The sequence below is a fragment of the Puccinia triticina genome, chromosome 2A (assembly GCF_026914185.1).
Source record: "Puccinia triticina chromosome 2A, complete sequence".
NCBI lineage: Eukaryota > Fungi > Basidiomycota > Pucciniomycetes > Pucciniales > Pucciniaceae > Puccinia > Puccinia triticina.
This window is the reverse complement of record NC_070559.1, coordinates 4,961,532-4,979,138: the sequence shown is the minus strand read 5'-3', so window position 1 is coordinate 4,979,138 and position 17,607 is coordinate 4,961,532. Positions and strand designations below refer to the sequence as shown.

Below are 17,607 nucleotides of genomic sequence, written 5' to 3'. Positions count from 1 at the left end.
CCTTGCAACAAACCCTGCTCCCTAATTCGGTAGGTTAGTGGTAGCCAGAGTGTTGATGACCGATCGACGCTACTTAATTGTGATGGCACAAATATCGCATCTTTACAAATCTTTATGTATGCATTCAGTGGTGTGTTGCTCGGTATCGTCTAAAGACACGAACATCAGGATTTGAAAGCCTATCGTCTTTTTGGATCAAAGCCTGCCCAGCAGCTTGCAATGATTTTCAAGGTCATGGCCCTCATTCGGAAGATCGGGGTTCGGAAAACTGCAGTGCAAGCAAGTCCTCCTGAAGAAAGCTACCTAACCTTTCCGTAAGTTGATCCCGAATGAGTTTACTACAGATACTTGCAAGGCAGACACTGATTAGATAGCTAGCCGTATTTTAGGGGTGAGCATGTTCCTGAAAGAATATCCAATTAACTCGACCGACAAGATTCTAAATTCGAGGGTGCTTTCATCTCGGTTGAAGTTGAAATACAGTGATAACCCCCGAAAATCTGAGGCGCGCGGTGTCCTGCAAGAAGACAAGGATTGGCAATCCTCATCACATCAGGGCAAGGTGAATCTTCCTTACACTCTTGAAGCTTGGACGAAATAGCATAAATAGGGCGAGGTTCTTCGACGGGATGGCCGGATGCTTATTCCACACCAGCCCAACTTGGTATCCACTCCACAAACACCATCGACAAGTGAAGTCTTCCATATAAACCAGCCAACACACCTGAAACAGTCCGGCAACCGTGACCACCATGTCGACGAGCATCTTTAACCTCATTGTCATCTTGCTATCAGTCAGCAGTTGCATTGGGTCGCCCGTCTCCGACAAAAGAAGCCGTTTGGAACGCCGTTACAGCGGCAAAGCGACGTGGTTCATTCCCGATACCGGAGCTTGCGGGGACGTCAATTCGTCGAGCGACCACATTGTGGCCATGAACCATGCCCAAGTGAGCGCCCTTCCCTTGTCCGTTGCGCTTCTTGATAGATACAGCAGAGGATACTGACGGGGATGTCGGGCACAATCGGTTCGTTGATCAACAGTATCAAGGCGGTGCGCCGTGTCACAAGACTGTTTCGATCACCAACAAGGCCAACGGGAAGACGATACAGGCGAAGGTGACAGACGAAGTTCGTTATGTCCTTTGGCTGGTTGACCATAAGAAAAATCCAAGAACTTCAAAAAACTTATGTGATCGGTTTGATGTCTTCGCTCCAGTGCCCTCCCTGTGGCTACGGATCTCTGGATCTTTCGCCCTCAGTTTTCAAAGCACTCGGCAATATGGACGACGGTATCTTGCCTGTAAGTTCCCCCCAGGTCTCTGGCTCCGAGATAGGTCCACCAGTAATCTGCATCGCGTACTTCGTTTGACCTTTGGACTTCTGCGACACAGATTTCATGGGAATTTGCCTGAATGGGCTGTCTCTCTTTCTCTCTCTCTCCCTGCTCATGGATAGCTCAGATTTCAATCTTCTTGTCGCCGCCTCCCCCTGTAAAAAAGCTGCTCGTAAAGAGCACATACATAACTTGTATCATCAGTCCAAAAACTAAAAAGTATTTGATTCAGATACGCTTGTATTATTACTCCTAACAAAAAGTATTTGATTAAGATACGCTTGTATTATTATTCCTGACCTATGTAAAAACAAGACAAAATTTTACAATGTATCAATAATTCCGTTTCAGAATCCACTCACAAGCCAAAACCTCCTTTTGATTTGGCCAAAGAAGAGATGTGTACATTTTGGTAATCTATATGGGGTTTCCAGGGTGCCCATCTGCAAGGGTTGGAGATTCGACGGAAATTCATGATGGGACGACATACAAAGTTTAAGTGCCACACCTCAAAAACTGGCCACATCACTCCAGTCCTGGATGAGATGATGAGCCTTAAGTACTTGTTGGAAAACCGACCTCCGGCAGGCAAAAATGTATGACCCCTCGAGAGGAGGCACTGAGCAGAGTGGGATTTGAACCCACGCCATGAATGACTAGTGATTGCGAGGAGCCCGTTGTAGCGGGAAAACCTAAAACTAGCGCCTTAGACCACTCGGCCATCTGCCCGTGGGAGCGGATGGGCAAATTGAGTATTAGTTTCCGATAGGGGGTTTGTTGAGTTTTATTATGTAATTTTGGTTGGAAAGCGATGGAAGGAATTTGGTCGATAAGCAAAAATCTTCACACCCGATCACAGGCCATCAACGCTGTTTACCTAAATAAAAAAACCCAGCGCGGACAGTCTTCGGCGGATTGCTTAAACCTTCGATCAACCAACAAATAAATATGTAAGAACACCCCTGCACCACACACACAAAACCATGCAGCCACCACCAGCCCAGACGGTCAACAGCAGATGGCCAGAACCATCCCAGCAGCCAGCCCAACAGCTCATCATCACCCTCCTCAGAGCCAGCGAACTCACGCTGCCCCCCGCACACCCACGCCTCAGACCCTACGCCGTCCTCCAGTTCGACCACACCGAATCGATCACCGAACAGGCACAGCCACCCGCCTCACCCTCCCCCAACCCACAGCACCGCACCAAAACCAAATGGCGCCCAGCCAGACCACTCCACTCCAACCCATCATCAGCCTCACCCTCAACCGTCTGCCAGCTCACACCGAGCAGCAACTCAGCCCCAGTCGAGCAGCCCGTCTGGAACCATGTCGCCATCTTCGACATCTTCAACCCCCGCTCCTCGCTCTTCATCTCCATCTACTACAACCAGAACACCCAGCCAACAACCGCCGCCGCCACCCCCTCCTCCCAGGACCAGCCAGACCGGCTCCTGGGATATACCATCATTGATCTCGCCAGCCTGCTCTCAGCTGAGAACTCTAGCATCAAACCAACAGAAGAGCAGAAGAAACATACTATCCTCGACAGCTCCATCGACCTGTGGGATCAATCGGGAGACACCAAGACCGGAGCAATCTCGATCAAGATCGAAATCAAACAGACCAACAACCTCCATCAGCAGTCTCACCAGCAACAGCAACAGTCTCAGCAACAGCTACAACAACAACAACAGCAGCAGCAGCAGCAGCAACAACAACAGCCCAAAAGCAGTATTACAACTGCCAAAAAGATCTCGATCGATGACTTTGAAATCATCAAACTGATCGGCGAAGGATCGTATGGACAAGTTTGTTGAGTCATCCTTTTCCCTTCAAACAAACAAATTCGAGTACGTACTAATGCTACGTATATACATCTAGATCGAGTGAGAAAGAAGGATACACGCAGGTTGTACGCGATGAAGACCCTAGAGAAGCGGCAGATCGAGATCACGAAAGAAGGAGGAGCAAATGATGGCGAGACGGAGGAGCGGACGTCGAAGATCAAGCTCGAGCGGGTCCTGTCCGAGCGCAAGATCCTCGAACAGACCCGCGGCTCCGAGTTCCTCGTCGGGCTCAAGTTCTCCTTCCAGACCCCGGAGAACCTCAACCTTGTCATGGACCTCAAGTCGGGCGGCGAGCTGATGTCGTACATGCAGCGCTTCGGCGGCCGCTTCGAAGAGTCCTGGGTCACTCTCTCTCTCTACCACTCTCTCGCTTCCCTCCCTGAGCGCACTCACACAACTGACGATCTATACTCCATCTGCAGGTCATCTTCTATACCGCCGAAATCCTCTCCGGGCTCAAGTTTCTGCACGCGATGAACATCGCCTATCGCGACCTCAAAGTAAGCATTCTCACCTCCTTCCACGCACCAGAGATCCCGCGCGCTGACTGAATGCAACAGCCGGAAAACTGTCTGTTGGATGCGACCGGACACGTCGCACTCTGTGACTTCGGCCTGAGCAAATTGGACATGGATGCGGATGCAGTCACTCAGACGTTTTGCGGGACGACCGAATACATCGCCCCGGAAGTTCTAGTTGGTTGCTTCTTCACTTGCATACATATCCTTCCACGAGTCGAAACTGATCTTTGGTTTTGATTTTTTTACAGCTCGAGAGTGGGTATACCCGGTTGGTCGATTTCTGGGCCTTGGGCGTCTTGATCTTCGAGGTCAGTCACCACCTTTCCTCATTCATTTATAAGGTCCTGATCTTTGCTGGGAATGGGGTTACAGATGAGTGTCGGCTGGACGCCTTTTTTTAGCGAGAATCGCGCGGTTCGATACACGTAAGAAAAACTCCCCCAGCTTGTCCAGATAAAAGGGTTTAAAGATTCTTAAGATGCTACATGATCTTATTTAGGTTAATCCTCGAAAGCGACATTCGCACCAAGTTTCCCAAACGTGGAATTAGCGAGGTCACCAAAGAAATCATCCTTTGTGTCAGTGTTTCCAGGGTCTTGTCAGGGGCTTGAATGGTCAGACTGACAAAGAGGGATGTAAATGATACAGTTATTGGAGCGAGATCCGAGTCGACGACTGGGAGCAAAAGGGATCGAGGAGATAGAATCGCATGGGTTTTTCGCGGGGCTAGACTGGGCAGCGCTTCGAAGCAAGCGTCTGACCCCGCCGTTCAAGCCGCGAGTGGAGTCAGATGCGAGTCTGAGCTACGCGTCCGACCCGATCTACTCGTACGGCAGCCGGACGTCGAACAGTCTCCGGGGCGGGCCCGGCCGGGCCGAACGGCACAGCGAGGAAGACCATGACGCCGGCTGCCATCCCCAAGCCCTCTCCTCTAACACCACTCGCACTCAGCACTCGCGCCCTAACCATCTCGCATCCACAACGGCCCATAGCTACCAGTACCAACAACAACACTCGCGCAGAAGCTCGGTGGAAAATAAAACTACCGGCGTCCAGCTCCCCCGGCCCAACTATCCCCTGCCCAACCACCACTTCGTCTCCGCCTTCGACACCCATCATCTCCACCATCCTCCCCCCGCCGCGACGGCCGCCGCTTCCGCCTCCCACCTCGACCTCGCCCTCACCCAGCGCCAGAGCCTCGAAGACCTCCATCTCCATTCTCCCAATAATCCCAACCTCAACCACCCCCTCCATCTCAACAACCACAACTTCTTCAAAGGCTTCACCTTCTCGTCCAGGGACGACTCCTTAATCAACTAATTCTCCCCTTTCTATCCTTCCCTCTCTCCCCCATCTCTTCCACCCCCTCTTTCACTCAGTTGTTGTACTTTTCCTTTTCTCTCCTCATCCACCAAAAAAAGAAACCAATGTACTTTTTATCTTTAGATTTCGATTTATCACGGGGTGTTTTTTTCTGCATACATGGCCTGTAAAATGCCACGATGTGCATGTTGTACTTGTTTTTGACTCATCAGTAGACTTCAATTTCTCTTTCTACTTCTTCACAACCACAAGCTTCTCTGACTCCGCCGCTTTATCTACCCACCACTATTACCAAAGACTCGACATTTGATTTTTGTTTGATTGTTTGTTGTAGTTGTTGTTGTTGTCAGATATGTATAACACCAGGGGAAATGTGATGACAGCTGGTGGCAGGTGACATTGAGTAAAACATGTTCAGACACCTGAGCTACTGTGGCAAGACTCCACTATCAAAACAACGGCCCCTTTGTGGTCATTGGGGAGTCCCACTCAATGGGTTTTGGAGTATGATTGGAGACTAAACAAGAGTCTTCTTCACATCACCTGCCCTCAGGTGACCTCAATTTTTCCCTGGTGTAAGACGTGCCAAGGGCTGGTGGGCTGTGCCTGGATGTGTCCACTACTCCACGTTGCTTGTTCAGTGTGTGTAAAGCATGAGGAGGGGAGGAAGACAAGGAAGAGAGAATGGCTGGCAGCTGCAAATAGATGCCATTAGGCTGGGACTTGTGGGGCATGTCAGACACAAGACACAGAGAGATCTGGACACAGACAAAGGGTGCCAACTCGGGTCCAGTCCGGGATCGGAGCTCTGTAGTCCTGGAGGACAACATCCCAAGCTTTAGGCCTTCTTTTACCCCTGGTTACTGCTGTGGAGGCCCTAGGGGGCTCTGGGCCTGGCCTAGGAGGCAGGATCACTCACTGCCCAATACTGCGGGAGATCCACACAAGCACATAGGGACAGGGTCCTTTGACATGCTCTCAGAACAGTGTGCGTGTGTGTGTGTATTGGCAGCCCCCTAGAAATGGTGGGCAGATAAAGTAGTGTGTGTTGGTAGTTGGTTTGGTTGGGACTGGGTGGAGCAGATGTGTGCCATTGCTGGCCGATTTTGGGGCTAGTGGCTATACCCGCCCATGGCTCATGGGCTCCCCATTGACAGAGGGGGCTTCTGTTGCTGCTGCCAGCTCTGAAATGGTTGGAAGCAGAAAAACAATGACAAGACACCTCAACAGTGGAGGCAGTTGGGCAAGGGGAACAGGTGCTGTTTATGCTGCCCTTGATATCAGTCCAGATGATTGGAGAAAAGGATCTGAGAATAGCTCATAAAAAACAAAAGGAGTCTTGAGACTCATTGGAGGTGTTCAGGGGTTTGGGGAAGAGGATCTTCAAGGTTACAGAGCTTGGAACAGAACAAGTGAATTGGATGAATCAACTTTATCTTGCAGTGATTGTTGGAATTTCACTTCTCTGTCTCTTTTCTCTTCCCTGTCACCCATCTGTCACTTGTTCCTTTTCCTCCAGATGAATATTCATCTCCACCTCCTGTCCCATATCTGTAATAGCTTGAATGTCAAGACAGACTAGGAATGAAAAATCATCAGTTCCTGCGCCTGTTCCGTGAGACCCATTGAGTCTCTTGTAGTGAGGGGCCTTCTTTCCCCTTCACAAGCTAGCAGCTTGGCCCTCTTTTTGGGCTTCTTTCTCTTTTTTTTGCATCCTGGAGCTTTCTTCCTCAGGCCTGTGTTCTCTCCTCCCTCTGACTTGAGCCATCATTTCATCACAATTAACAGTCTAGCGTTCTGCGCTCAAACCCACATTGTCACTCTCAAACTTGGTCTCCCAACTTTGTCCAGACTCCATCATCTTCTCTCCTCTCCTAAATCAATCTTGTGATTTGATCACTTAGCAAAATCATCCCAAACATCTCAATCTCCTGCTTCAACGATGACATTGAAGAAAACTCCCTTGTACCTCAATGATCAAAACTACACCTGGGCTTTTCTCATGACATTAAAATTAGATCACATTGGTGCTCTAGGACTTTTTCAAGGGACCCTCAACTCTCAAGCCACCCTCTCAAACAGAAAAGCCAGACAAGAAGAACAGATACCTTGAAATCAATCGGCTTGCATATCATGAGATCATCAAGCACCTCAACACTATCAACCTGGAATATGTTGCTCAGATTCTCTCCAATCAGAATGTGGTCAATGGATATGCAGTTTGGACAATACTCAAGCAGAAATACAATGGTGAAAATCCTGTTGCCAGAGATCTTTCCCTGTATCACTTTCTCAACATAGAACATCAGAACCCACCATTGACATTCATTGCCACAATCTGTGCTTCCAACCATCAAATGGTCTTGCTAAAGTTGGCCTTGACAAGCAAATCAAGACGGCCCTTATATTGCGCAAGCTTCCATCAGCCAAATACAAATCATTTCAAAATGTTGTCAATGTTGGGTGTCCAAACAACACACCAGGGGAGAAAGTGTGGCACTCTCTAGAGAGTGCCAGACCATATCTTTGTCTTTGACTTGGTCAGAAGTCAGTTCAATGTGGGTGGGTAACTTGTGTTCAACCTTTTTGGCAAACATATTAGCAACTATTGTATAAGAGTATGATGAGTTCAGTGCAACTCATCTGTAACTCCTGATAGTATCAGTTTGGATTTTATTCTATCCTTCAGGCATCTGGATTTGAAGATAAGTCATGATGACTGCCAGATACTTACCTAAAATTGTCTGATTCTGTCCTCATTACAGGCCATTTGCGTGATTTGTGAAGATTTTGTTTTGGCTTCCTCATGAACCATATTCAGCCACCTTATTCACATGAGCTATTTGGATGCAGATGTGAATTATCTGGTTTCTCCCTATGACCCATATTGTTTGTCTCCTCGTGGTTTCCTGCAGCTCTTGCTTGACCATGATGACCTGGAGAGTGGGTGATGGTGCACATTCAGGGGATTGGGGAATCCTCTTGATGGCATGGTTGTACTGGCCATTTAGGAGACACGCCCCCTTTGATGGCCAGTACAGCCCAGCCATCAAAGGGAGTCTCCCCCTAGTTGCATACTACATGTCCACCTGTGACATAGGCCAGCAATTTCACATGAAAATCCTGTGCAACATTGTCACCCTGATGTTCACCCAAACATCAGGGTGACATTCATGGCCAGGTTGTACCGCCATCAAGAGGAGTTGATGGCAAGTACAACTTGGCCATTGATTTGGATGCAGACTCCCTTTGATGGACGGGTTCCACTGGCCATTGAGGGGAGTACACACCCTGTTTGATGGCTGTTGAAACTTAGCCATCAAAGGGCTTTGATGGCCGAGTTGTAACAGTCATCAAACAGATTTTTTACTTCCTTTGATGTCCGGTGCAACCCGGCTATCAAAGGGAGGCTGCCTTCATTAATTGTCCGCGCTGTACCAGCCATTGCGGGGAGTTCACACTCCCTTCAATTGCTGGGCTGCAACAGCCATTGAAAGGAGTACACGCTCCCTTTTCGCTGGTACAACTCTGCCATCAAAGGGAGTGGGGGAGTGGAAAATTCTCTTGATGGCAGGGTTGTATCCGCCATTGAGGAGACACCCTCCCTTTGATGGCCAGTAAAACCCGGCCATCAAAGGGAGTTGCCTGCTAGCTTCATCCTACAGTTCTATCTGTGACATAGGCCATCAATGTCACATTAAGATCCTGCTCAAAATTGTCATCCTGATGTTCACCCAAACATCAGGGTGACATTCATGGCCAGGTTGTACCCGCCATCAAGAGGAGTTGATGGCGGGTACAACTTGGCAATTGGAGGCATGATCCATTTGATGGCCAGGTTGTAATGGCCATCAAAGGGAGTACACACCCTGTTCAATGTCTGTTACAACTCAGCCATCTAAGGGCTTTGATGTCCCAGTTGTAACAGCCATCAAACCAATTTTGAACTCCCTTCAATGTCTGGTGAAAAAAAGCTATTTAAGGGAGTCTGCATTAAGGATGCCACCCGGCGCTTCGGTACCGGGTAGAGCTAGTCCGACATCCGAACCCGGCAAATCCGGCCCCGACGCCGGGTATCGTCCGGATCTTGACCCTTTAGTGAGAAAATCGATCCCTAGCACGAAATTAAGTGTCAGCCATCGGTTGGCAAGGTCTGATCTTCCCAAGATGATTATAAACCAGGGGAATCTGGCCAAGGTTGCTGTCTAGTTCTACCATGTTACGCTGTCATGAGAATTGTACATATTTATGTTCGGAGACCTCTATCGTTTCAGATTCAAATGACTGTCTGCAATAATAGAAAGAGAGGACTTGATCTCAACTCCTGAATCCTCAGTCTGCCCACAAATTCTCTAATCTTATTACCGCTTGAAATTTCTGCAAACTCAAAAATGCCCTGCTCAAAGAGAACAGCTATTGAAGTTGATTCATCCTCATCCGATCCAGAAATCGAAGTAAACCCTCCAGACTCAGAGGCTGCAGATTCCCATAGTCAAGAGATGGCTAGAAAAAGCTGGGTTTGGCAGTATTTCAAAACTGAAACTGTCAGCGGAACAACCTCGAATATTTGTCAAGCAAGCCGTGTTCCTGGAGGGACAGTTCTTTGTCTCAAGAAGCTTTCTGTTGACAAAAAGCGATCCACCAAAAGTATGATAAATCACTTGGCAAGCTGCCACGGCATACACGGTGACGGAAAATCTCGTAACATCGGCGCTCTGGCGGCTTTTGTCAAAAGTGGAAAATCGACGGCGCCAAAGAAACTTACCCGCGAAACTTTGACTTGTGCTGTTGCTCGGTTTTTCATCACCAGCAACATTCCATACCAGGTTGTTGATCACGAAGATTTTGGCGAGCTTCTGAAACTCTGTAACCCGGCAACAAAATCTCTTCTTTGTGGGAGAGAGACTCTGGCGTCGTTTATCCGGAAATCCTTTCAACAAGGTCAACAGGCTCTTGTAAACCAATTTCAGTCAAGCAAATCAAAAATAAGCTTAACATGTGATGTCTGGACTTCTCCAAACAATCTATCTGTCCTGGGTGTTACTGCCCATTGGATCACCACTGATTTCGAGCTCAAATCAATGGTACTTGCTGCCAAGCTTCTCGAAGGTAGTCACACTGGAGTTAATCTGGCGGAGCACATGGTCGAGATTCTGAAGTTGTTCAAGATTGAAGATCACATCTTCTGTATCACGACCGATAACGCATCCAACAACATTACGATGGCTTCACATCTCTCAACTTTGATTAGATTTGACAGTTACACCTGTAGACTTGGTTGCATGGCACATGTCATCAATCTGGCTGCCCAAGCAGGCATCAAGTCCTTCAACAGCTCGTCGTCCACTCCAAAACAACCTCAGAATCAGGGTCTTTCGGCTATCCTGAATGATCCTCCACCTCAAGTGGATGTATCCAGCTCACTTTCTCGCATTAGTGGTTTCATATCCTTCTTGAAGCGCTCTCCCCAAAAGTCAGCTGCCTTTCAAGAAATTACAAAGGCTCTCCTTTCAAAAAACCTGACAATGATAGCCGATGTTAGTACACGATGGAATTCTACTTATTCCATGCTTGAAAGAGCGATCCAACTTCGACCCTGCATCAAAGAATTTTGTGAAAATCACAATTTGACTCAACGGTACGATCTCAAACCTGACGAATGGCTTAAAGTTCAACAGATTTGTGCTGTTTTGGAACCACTCAATGAAGCGACCGATACGATCTCGCCGCACAAACAGGTTTCATTAGCGTTTGCTGCACCAGTTTACATCTGGTTGATTGAAAATCTCGTTGCAGTAAGTAAAAAAATACCGAATAATACCTGTGACTCTCAATTATCAAGCTGATCCGTGTGGTTGTATTTCCATTCCAGGTTCAAAAGCAATACGGAGCGCAGGAACTGATTCCAGCCGCCGAGGTGATGATTTCCAAACTGAAGGAGTACTTCGATGAGGCCATTCAAAAGCCTGTATATCTCTGTGCGACTCTACTCAATCCTTGAGTGAAAGCTAGTCAACTCACTCCTGAGGTACTCGACTTGATGAACCTTACAAAGTTTGAAATATTGGAAATCTTCAAGAATGAAGCCAAGAAATTCCTAGTGAGAAAGTACACGACTTCTGAACCCGAACCTGCAGCAACTTCATCCCGAAAAAACATCAGCGCTAGTCTCTTCAAAAAAAAGAAGCAAAAGGTGACTTCATTGCAGGAGGAAATAGATGTGTACCTCAGTTCCGAGTGCGAAGACAAATCTTGTCAACCGTTACAGTTTTGGAAGGCCAACTCCGAAACTTTCTCGACTCTCTCAAACATGGTCCGAACATTCCTGGCCGTGCCTGCTTCAAGTGCTCCGTGCGAACGAGCATTCTCCGCAGGCCGACACATCCAATCATACATTCGTAACCGCATGTCACTCAACACCTTAGAGTCCCTCATATGCTTAAAAGATTGGGTGAAACACAGCATTGTCGATGTTGATGCCATCACATCATCTTAGTTGTTGTATCTTTCTGTTTTAATTTTTTCTCTTACAAGTTACAACCACATTGCCTATTTTCCACTTGTTTCTTTCTTATGTAACACAGCTCATACATACCTTTCATAACAATCAATACATAGCTTGCAATCAATCTCAGTGAAAAATGCAAAAATGGTACCCCTAAGTTGACCTTGCTTCCAGGCCAGCTTGATCTACTCAATACCCGGCCGGATGCCGGATGTGCGCAGAGCCCTCCCGACACCCAACCCGACCCGATACCCGACCGGGTAGTGCCGGATTTCCCGGGTCCGGGTGGCATCCTTAGTCTGCATCCAATTTCTGAGCTATACCAGCCATTGGGGGGATCTCACACTCCCTTTGATTGATAGGCTGTATCTGCCATCAAAAGGAGTACACTCTCCCTTTGATGGCTGATGCAACTCTTCTATCAAAGGGAGTGGGGGAGTGGAAAATCCACTTGATGGCTGGGTTGTACCAGCCATTGAGTATTGAGGCTTAAGTAAGCCGGACGGTCTCTCATGTACCGTACTGCGGACTGTTGATGAGTTAGGTTTGAATATCATTGATGAGACTTGCAAACCCTAATGTAGACTATATAATTCAAATTAGTTTCTCTCAGTTGTTTCCTATCATCTTCGTTATTGTTCTCATCTCATTGTTGTTCAATTCAAACTCATCCATCACACCTTCTATCCTCTGGTCTCAGGTATGCTGTGTATTTCCCGTTCTCCTCCGCCATTCTTCACTCATTGTCTGGTTTCCACATTGCTTCTTTCATCATTGCTTTAGGTGTGATCTTCTTCATCAGTCTCGTTGACTGCTTGCTGTTACTCACAGTGCCTCAGGTTGGTTCATGTTTCTCCCATCATCTTTGTTATTGTTCTCATCTCATTGTCGTTCAATTCAAACTCATCCATCACACCTTCTATCCTACGGTCTCAGGTGTGATCTTCTTCATCAGTCTTGTTGACTGCTTGCTGTTACTCACAGCTACTCGCTGCCTCAGGTGTGATCTTCTTCATCAGTCTTGTTGACTGCTTGCTGTTACTCACAGCTACTCGCTGCCTCAGCTGCACTCCTCTTCGTCGTCCATTATTGAGGAGACACAATCACTTTGATGGCCAGTAAAAACTGGCCATCAAAGGGTGTTTCCCACTAGCTGCATCCTACGGTTCAACTGTGAAGTAGGCCAGAAATTTCACAAGATCCTGTTCAACCATTTCCACCCTGAAGTTTGCCCAAATTTGAGGGTGAGATTCATGTCCGAGTTGTAATTGCCATCAAGAGGAGTTGACAATCCCATCAATTACTGGTATCAATCAGCCATCATAAGCAGGTTGCATCCAATTAACCAGTGCTCTGTACCATCCATGAGGAGAAATTCACACTTCTTTCATTGGCTGGGTTGTAGCAGCTATTGAAGGGAGTACACACTCCCTTCAAAGGCTGTTAAAACTCTGCCATTAAAAAGAGTGCACACTCCTCTTGATGGCAGGTTTGTGTTGGCCATTGAGGAGACACTCCCTCAAATGGCCAGTACAACCCTGGCATCAAAACTCTGTCAAATGAGGTTGGTAACAATAGTTATTCCAAGACCACACTTGTTCATGCACTTTATAACTTAAGGTACAATCCTGGATAAGGTAGCCACTGCTCAGTTCTGGTGATGATTAACTGTTAAACTGTGGAGCCCAGGGGATCATGTGTTTCCAGTGGTCAGTCAATTTGAAGAATTGATGCTAATTACATCACATTTGAACAATGTTTGGCCTGAACACAATTTTTGCAACATACCAGGCAGGTAAGAGATGATTATGGTATCTTCCACCTCCTCCCACTTCAGGTCTATCCAACAGAGAAGTTGGATTGTACCACCCTGGAATTATAACCAGGAGATGCATAGATCTTGAGGTCCCCTTGTGGCTTGATCAGTTGAGCCTGCCTGGTCACAGTGAAGTCGACCAAGATTGGCCTGTTCTGCTGGACACATGAATTTTAGGATCCTCAGCTGGAAAAACCATGGAATGTGTTCCAGGTTGAGTCAAGCTGGAGTTGAGCATTGGGTGAGGTGAAGTTATGGAATTTGCCATGAGTACAGGATGAAGATGATATCAGCCTGAGTTGAACATAACATCACTATTGACACAAGCTTAAGTTGTGTATGTGGCACACATGTTGCATGCTTGATACCCGCCAGGGTTTCTGAAGGAAGTTACGGTCTGGCACTCTCTAGAGAGTGCCACACTTTCTCCCCTGGTGACACAGTAGCTATCCTCTTGACTTGTCTAGAAAAACATGCGGCCCAAAATTGACTCAATTGGTCCCCCCCAATTACGTCTCAAGCCACATTTCTCACCACCAATGAGAAATACTATATATGCCCCCATTGCAAGAAGGGTTTCACCATCTGCTCTCACTGCAACAAGGCCGGCCATCAAGAGTCTCTCTGCTATGAAAAACACCCTGAACAACAAGCAGCAAGCACATCCAACTCTTCTTCCGTCAAGCCGTCTGCATCTAAGTCAAAATCTGTTGCTCAAGCTCACATGGTACACCAGCGCTCCTCATGGTTTCACCAATGAGAAAATTGAATCTGAGAAGAACTTTCAAGACATGTTGGCAAATCTGGAATTCAACAAACTTTGCCTTCACAATCACGTGTAGGTCCAAGCTATGTGGTCCATCAGTTGGGGCGGGGGGTGTTGGAATTTCACGTGTCCATCTTTTTTCTCTTCCCTGTCACCCATCTGTCACTTGTTCCTTTTCCTACAGATGAATATTCATCTCCACCTTCTGTACCACATTTGTAATAGCTTGAATGTCAAGACAGACTAGGAATGAAAAATCATCAGTTCCTGCACCTGTTCCCTGAGACCCATTGAGTCTCTTGTAGTGAGGGGCCTTTTTCCCCTTCACAAGCTAGCAGCTTGGCTCTCTTTTTGGGCTTCTTTGTCTTTTTTTTTGCGGCCTTGAGCTTTCTTCCTCAGGCCTGTTCCTCCGACTGGGAGCCATCATTTCATCAGTGATGGTTGGTTTTTGGTGCAGAGCTATGTGATAGAAATTTTTTAAACTTTGTTTTGTATGTGCAGAGCAACTTTGTTTTTTATCATCTATTCAGCTTGCTGTTTTTTTCATCTCTCACATTCAATATCCTAGTCCATGTGAGCTTGAGCCATACCTAGCAGTAGCCACCATATTTTCCTTTTCTTTCTTTGGCACTCAAACTGGCTAGTTGATTGCAGGATGGATAGACTGTGTAACTATTTATTCAGCCTCTTGAACTCCACAGAACATGAAATTTATTTGACAGGCCCTGCTATGGCTCATGATAAGTATGTAAAAAAAGCAGATTATTTTTAAGCCTATCAATTGTCCAATACATTTACACAGTCCATCCAAATCCACCCTTCCCAATTTGCTTGTGCCAAAAATACAACACGCCAATAATAAGAATCTGCTACATTATCACTGTGTCCCATGTGCCATCAGCTGAGTAGAAGATAGCTGGCATATACTCTTCATTTCCTACTTCCACTGTGGCCAAGAATTACAGGTCAACAATTGCACTGCCACTATCCAAGAGCAAAGTAAAGGTGGTAAGATTGGCATGGGAAAGTGGATTTTAACATTAATTTGTTTGCAAGGAGATGTGCTGTTGCATAAGCAAAATAAGTAACACAACACTGCAATAAAGACCCCAGAAACTGGCAACAGTTGCCATGCAGCAGCATTAATTCATAAGTTTGCTAAAAAAATGGAAAGTGCTTTTAATCATAGTATATAGTGATATCACCCCAGGGTGGCAAAAGGGTGCATCATTTCTTTCATGTCCACTGTCACCAATGTCTCAGATTTTTCTTATAGTGCAAGACTCTAAGAGGGCAATTTACAATTATTCATGTAGTTATTGATGATCTGGTTGTCACGGGGATGTGTTGATTCCAGGATGAATAAAACAAGCCCCTTTTGGATACAGCTAGATCGGAAGTTTGCCAACGTCTCTGCATCCCTTGACTATTCCATGCTTTTGGACTGCCTGGCGAATGGCTGCAGGAGTCCAAGGCAATGTTAATAATTCATATTATTCTAGATATAATGGATGCTTACCTGGAATTCGAGTGTCGCACACAGGTAGGTTTATAATGCAGTCAGCGCTTCGGTCCGTGGGTACAGCCCTATAATTTGGTTTCACAAAGACAGATTAGTTTGAAGCACTTCAAAAGGCCAACCAAAATTGATGGCCACGAACGTTTCATTGTAAGGGTTGAACTCGGGCTTTCCGAACTTCATCTGACAGTTCCACGACTGAGTGGTCAGGTATTCCGCCGTGAACCCGTAGGTTGAGTTGATTAAAGAGCCGTGATACCAAGTGTTCTTGGGGTGACCATGTTTCTGTCGAATGACGCTCATCATTCTTTGAATATTAGTCAAAGGAAGAGGAGAATTTTAGTTTCAGCTCAGTCAGGAGAAAGAATGTGACCGCCTACGTTTTGTTAGGGTAACAGAACTGAATGGTATCCGGATTGCTCGATGCACCATTTGCGCCTTTGCCTTGGCATCCCTCCTGCAAGCAAGACATCAGCACGAAGAACGCCTGTAAAGATGTGCCAATTTTCTCATGGCGAAATGAGGCGACGTACTTGGACGGCGACAAAACCTCCCTGAAAACGAAGCAATGTCAGCGATTTGGGCAACCATGCAAATCTAGCATAGTGTGGAACGCTCGACTCACATAGTCCCGAATAACTGCATTCAAAATTCGGGCAGTGGCAGTAAACTTTATTTCCGACTCGACTTGCTGGAATTGGCGAGCCTCAATGCGCCTGAAGTAGGTTCCGTTTTTCAGCACTCCAGAAATGCCTTGGGGAGTGCTAATACCTGCGTTGATAATGTCTGTGGTTCGGTTGTTGAGGGTACCCTGGGCAAGACTTTGCCATTTCCCTAGGTACCATGCAAATTCGGACCACTAGACATGCGTTCCATTTGGACAAAGATCAATTTGCTGCTACCACGTGATTGGGGATGTTATTACTAACTCTTTGGAAAGGGTCTGGCTCATCTTTCTTGTCTTTGTCAAGAAGCATGATTCCTACGGCACCTTCGCCAGTCGCAATGATGGCATTGATGCTGTACCAAATACCGATGGCGAGTAAAGTACCGGGGTATACCATTACCACAGAGGCAATCAGAGCCGCGATCCCGCCAGCGATTGAAAAAATGTCGTTCCACTTCCAAAGAGGACTGCGCTTGGCAGGATGATACAGGTCCGTTACAAGGGCGGAAGTGATGGCTACGCGGAAACAATTTATCAGTACTCGTAGAGTGTTTTGGCAAGGGATTGACAAGTATTACAGCGGGGAAGAACTTCACATTGTGTCATGGATACTGCCATCCCTATGGCATTGTAAAGAGTATTTTGGACCAAATTCCAATTTTGCACCGCGTAAAGCACTTCCCATTGGGGCCCTGGGATGGGATTACACGGCTGAAGAGATATCGTGCTCAGGTTAGGAACACGGGAGGCTGGCTGACTGGTGACTAATCCGCTAACCTGTTGTGCGTCACATGTTTCTCCTATTCCACAAACCCAGTTTTGAACGCTCACCGAAAGCGCATAATCCTGGGAGTGCAGTATTCATTACGATTCAAGGGGAGCAGTCATGGTATGCACTAATGAGTATGGCGCTTTATCAAAGCATGATACACTTTTGGTTTTAAGTGTTAACTCACAGTCAGAGTGTAATTCTGTCCACCCGGATAATTGGCGAGATATTGATCAAGGTTGAGGCGACTCCAAGTAGAAGCTTCTAGGGGAAGGATTGCACAAGGATCTGTCCAGTTAAGAGAGTCGGGTGTCGGAAGTGGAATTTGACCATTGTTCAGCAGTGAAACTGTGGTTACCGGCAAGGGCTCGGGGGTATTCGAGGAATTGTTGGAAAGGGCAGAGCTGGTGGTGTTCGTAATAGTGGGAGGGTTGGGGGTTTGCATGTCTGGCGATGACTGTGCTAAACTAATAACACCGTTCGCCAATGCGACTAGCAGGGGCATTCGAGTCATGCGATTGCGCATCAGTTGTGCCAT

The 17,607-nt window shown here is 46.9% G+C and overlaps 3 protein-coding genes across 3 annotated transcripts; 2 read left to right on the top strand and 1 right to left on the bottom strand.

Moving 5' to 3' along the window:
• Positions 1-752: 752 nt before the first annotated feature.
• Positions 753-1,369, top strand: PtA15_2A537 (uncharacterized protein; the record flags this gene model as incomplete). The annotated part of the gene is made up of 3 exons (XM_053166566.1): positions 753-947; positions 1,042-1,128; positions 1,217-1,369. 3 exons carry the CDS (start codon positions 753-755, stop codon positions 1,367-1,369), a joined length of 435 nt encoding a protein of 144 aa, XP_053017775.1.
• A 947-nt stretch (positions 1,370-2,316) lies between these two features.
• PtA15_2A536 (uncharacterized protein) lies at positions 2,317-5,024 on the top strand (the record flags this gene model as incomplete). Its single annotated transcript, XM_053166565.1, has 10 exons — positions 2,317-2,465; positions 2,565-2,999; positions 3,069-3,148; positions 3,218-3,450; positions 3,606-3,683; positions 3,744-3,878; positions 3,953-4,012; positions 4,077-4,129; positions 4,204-4,282; positions 4,353-5,024. The coding sequence occupies 10 exons, from the start codon at positions 2,317-2,319 to the stop codon at positions 5,022-5,024; spliced, it is 1,974 nt and encodes a 657-aa protein (XP_053017774.1).
• A 9,959-nt stretch (positions 5,025-14,983) lies between these two features.
• Positions 14,984-17,607, bottom strand: PtA15_2A535 (uncharacterized protein; the record flags this gene model as incomplete). The annotated part of the gene is made up of 10 exons (XM_053166564.1): positions 14,984-15,060; positions 15,634-15,701; positions 15,776-15,940; positions 16,014-16,090; positions 16,167-16,187; positions 16,259-16,492; positions 16,563-16,816; positions 16,897-17,011; positions 17,078-17,146; positions 17,257-17,607. 10 exons carry the CDS (start codon positions 17,605-17,607, stop codon positions 14,984-14,986), a joined length of 1,431 nt encoding a protein of 476 aa, XP_053017773.1.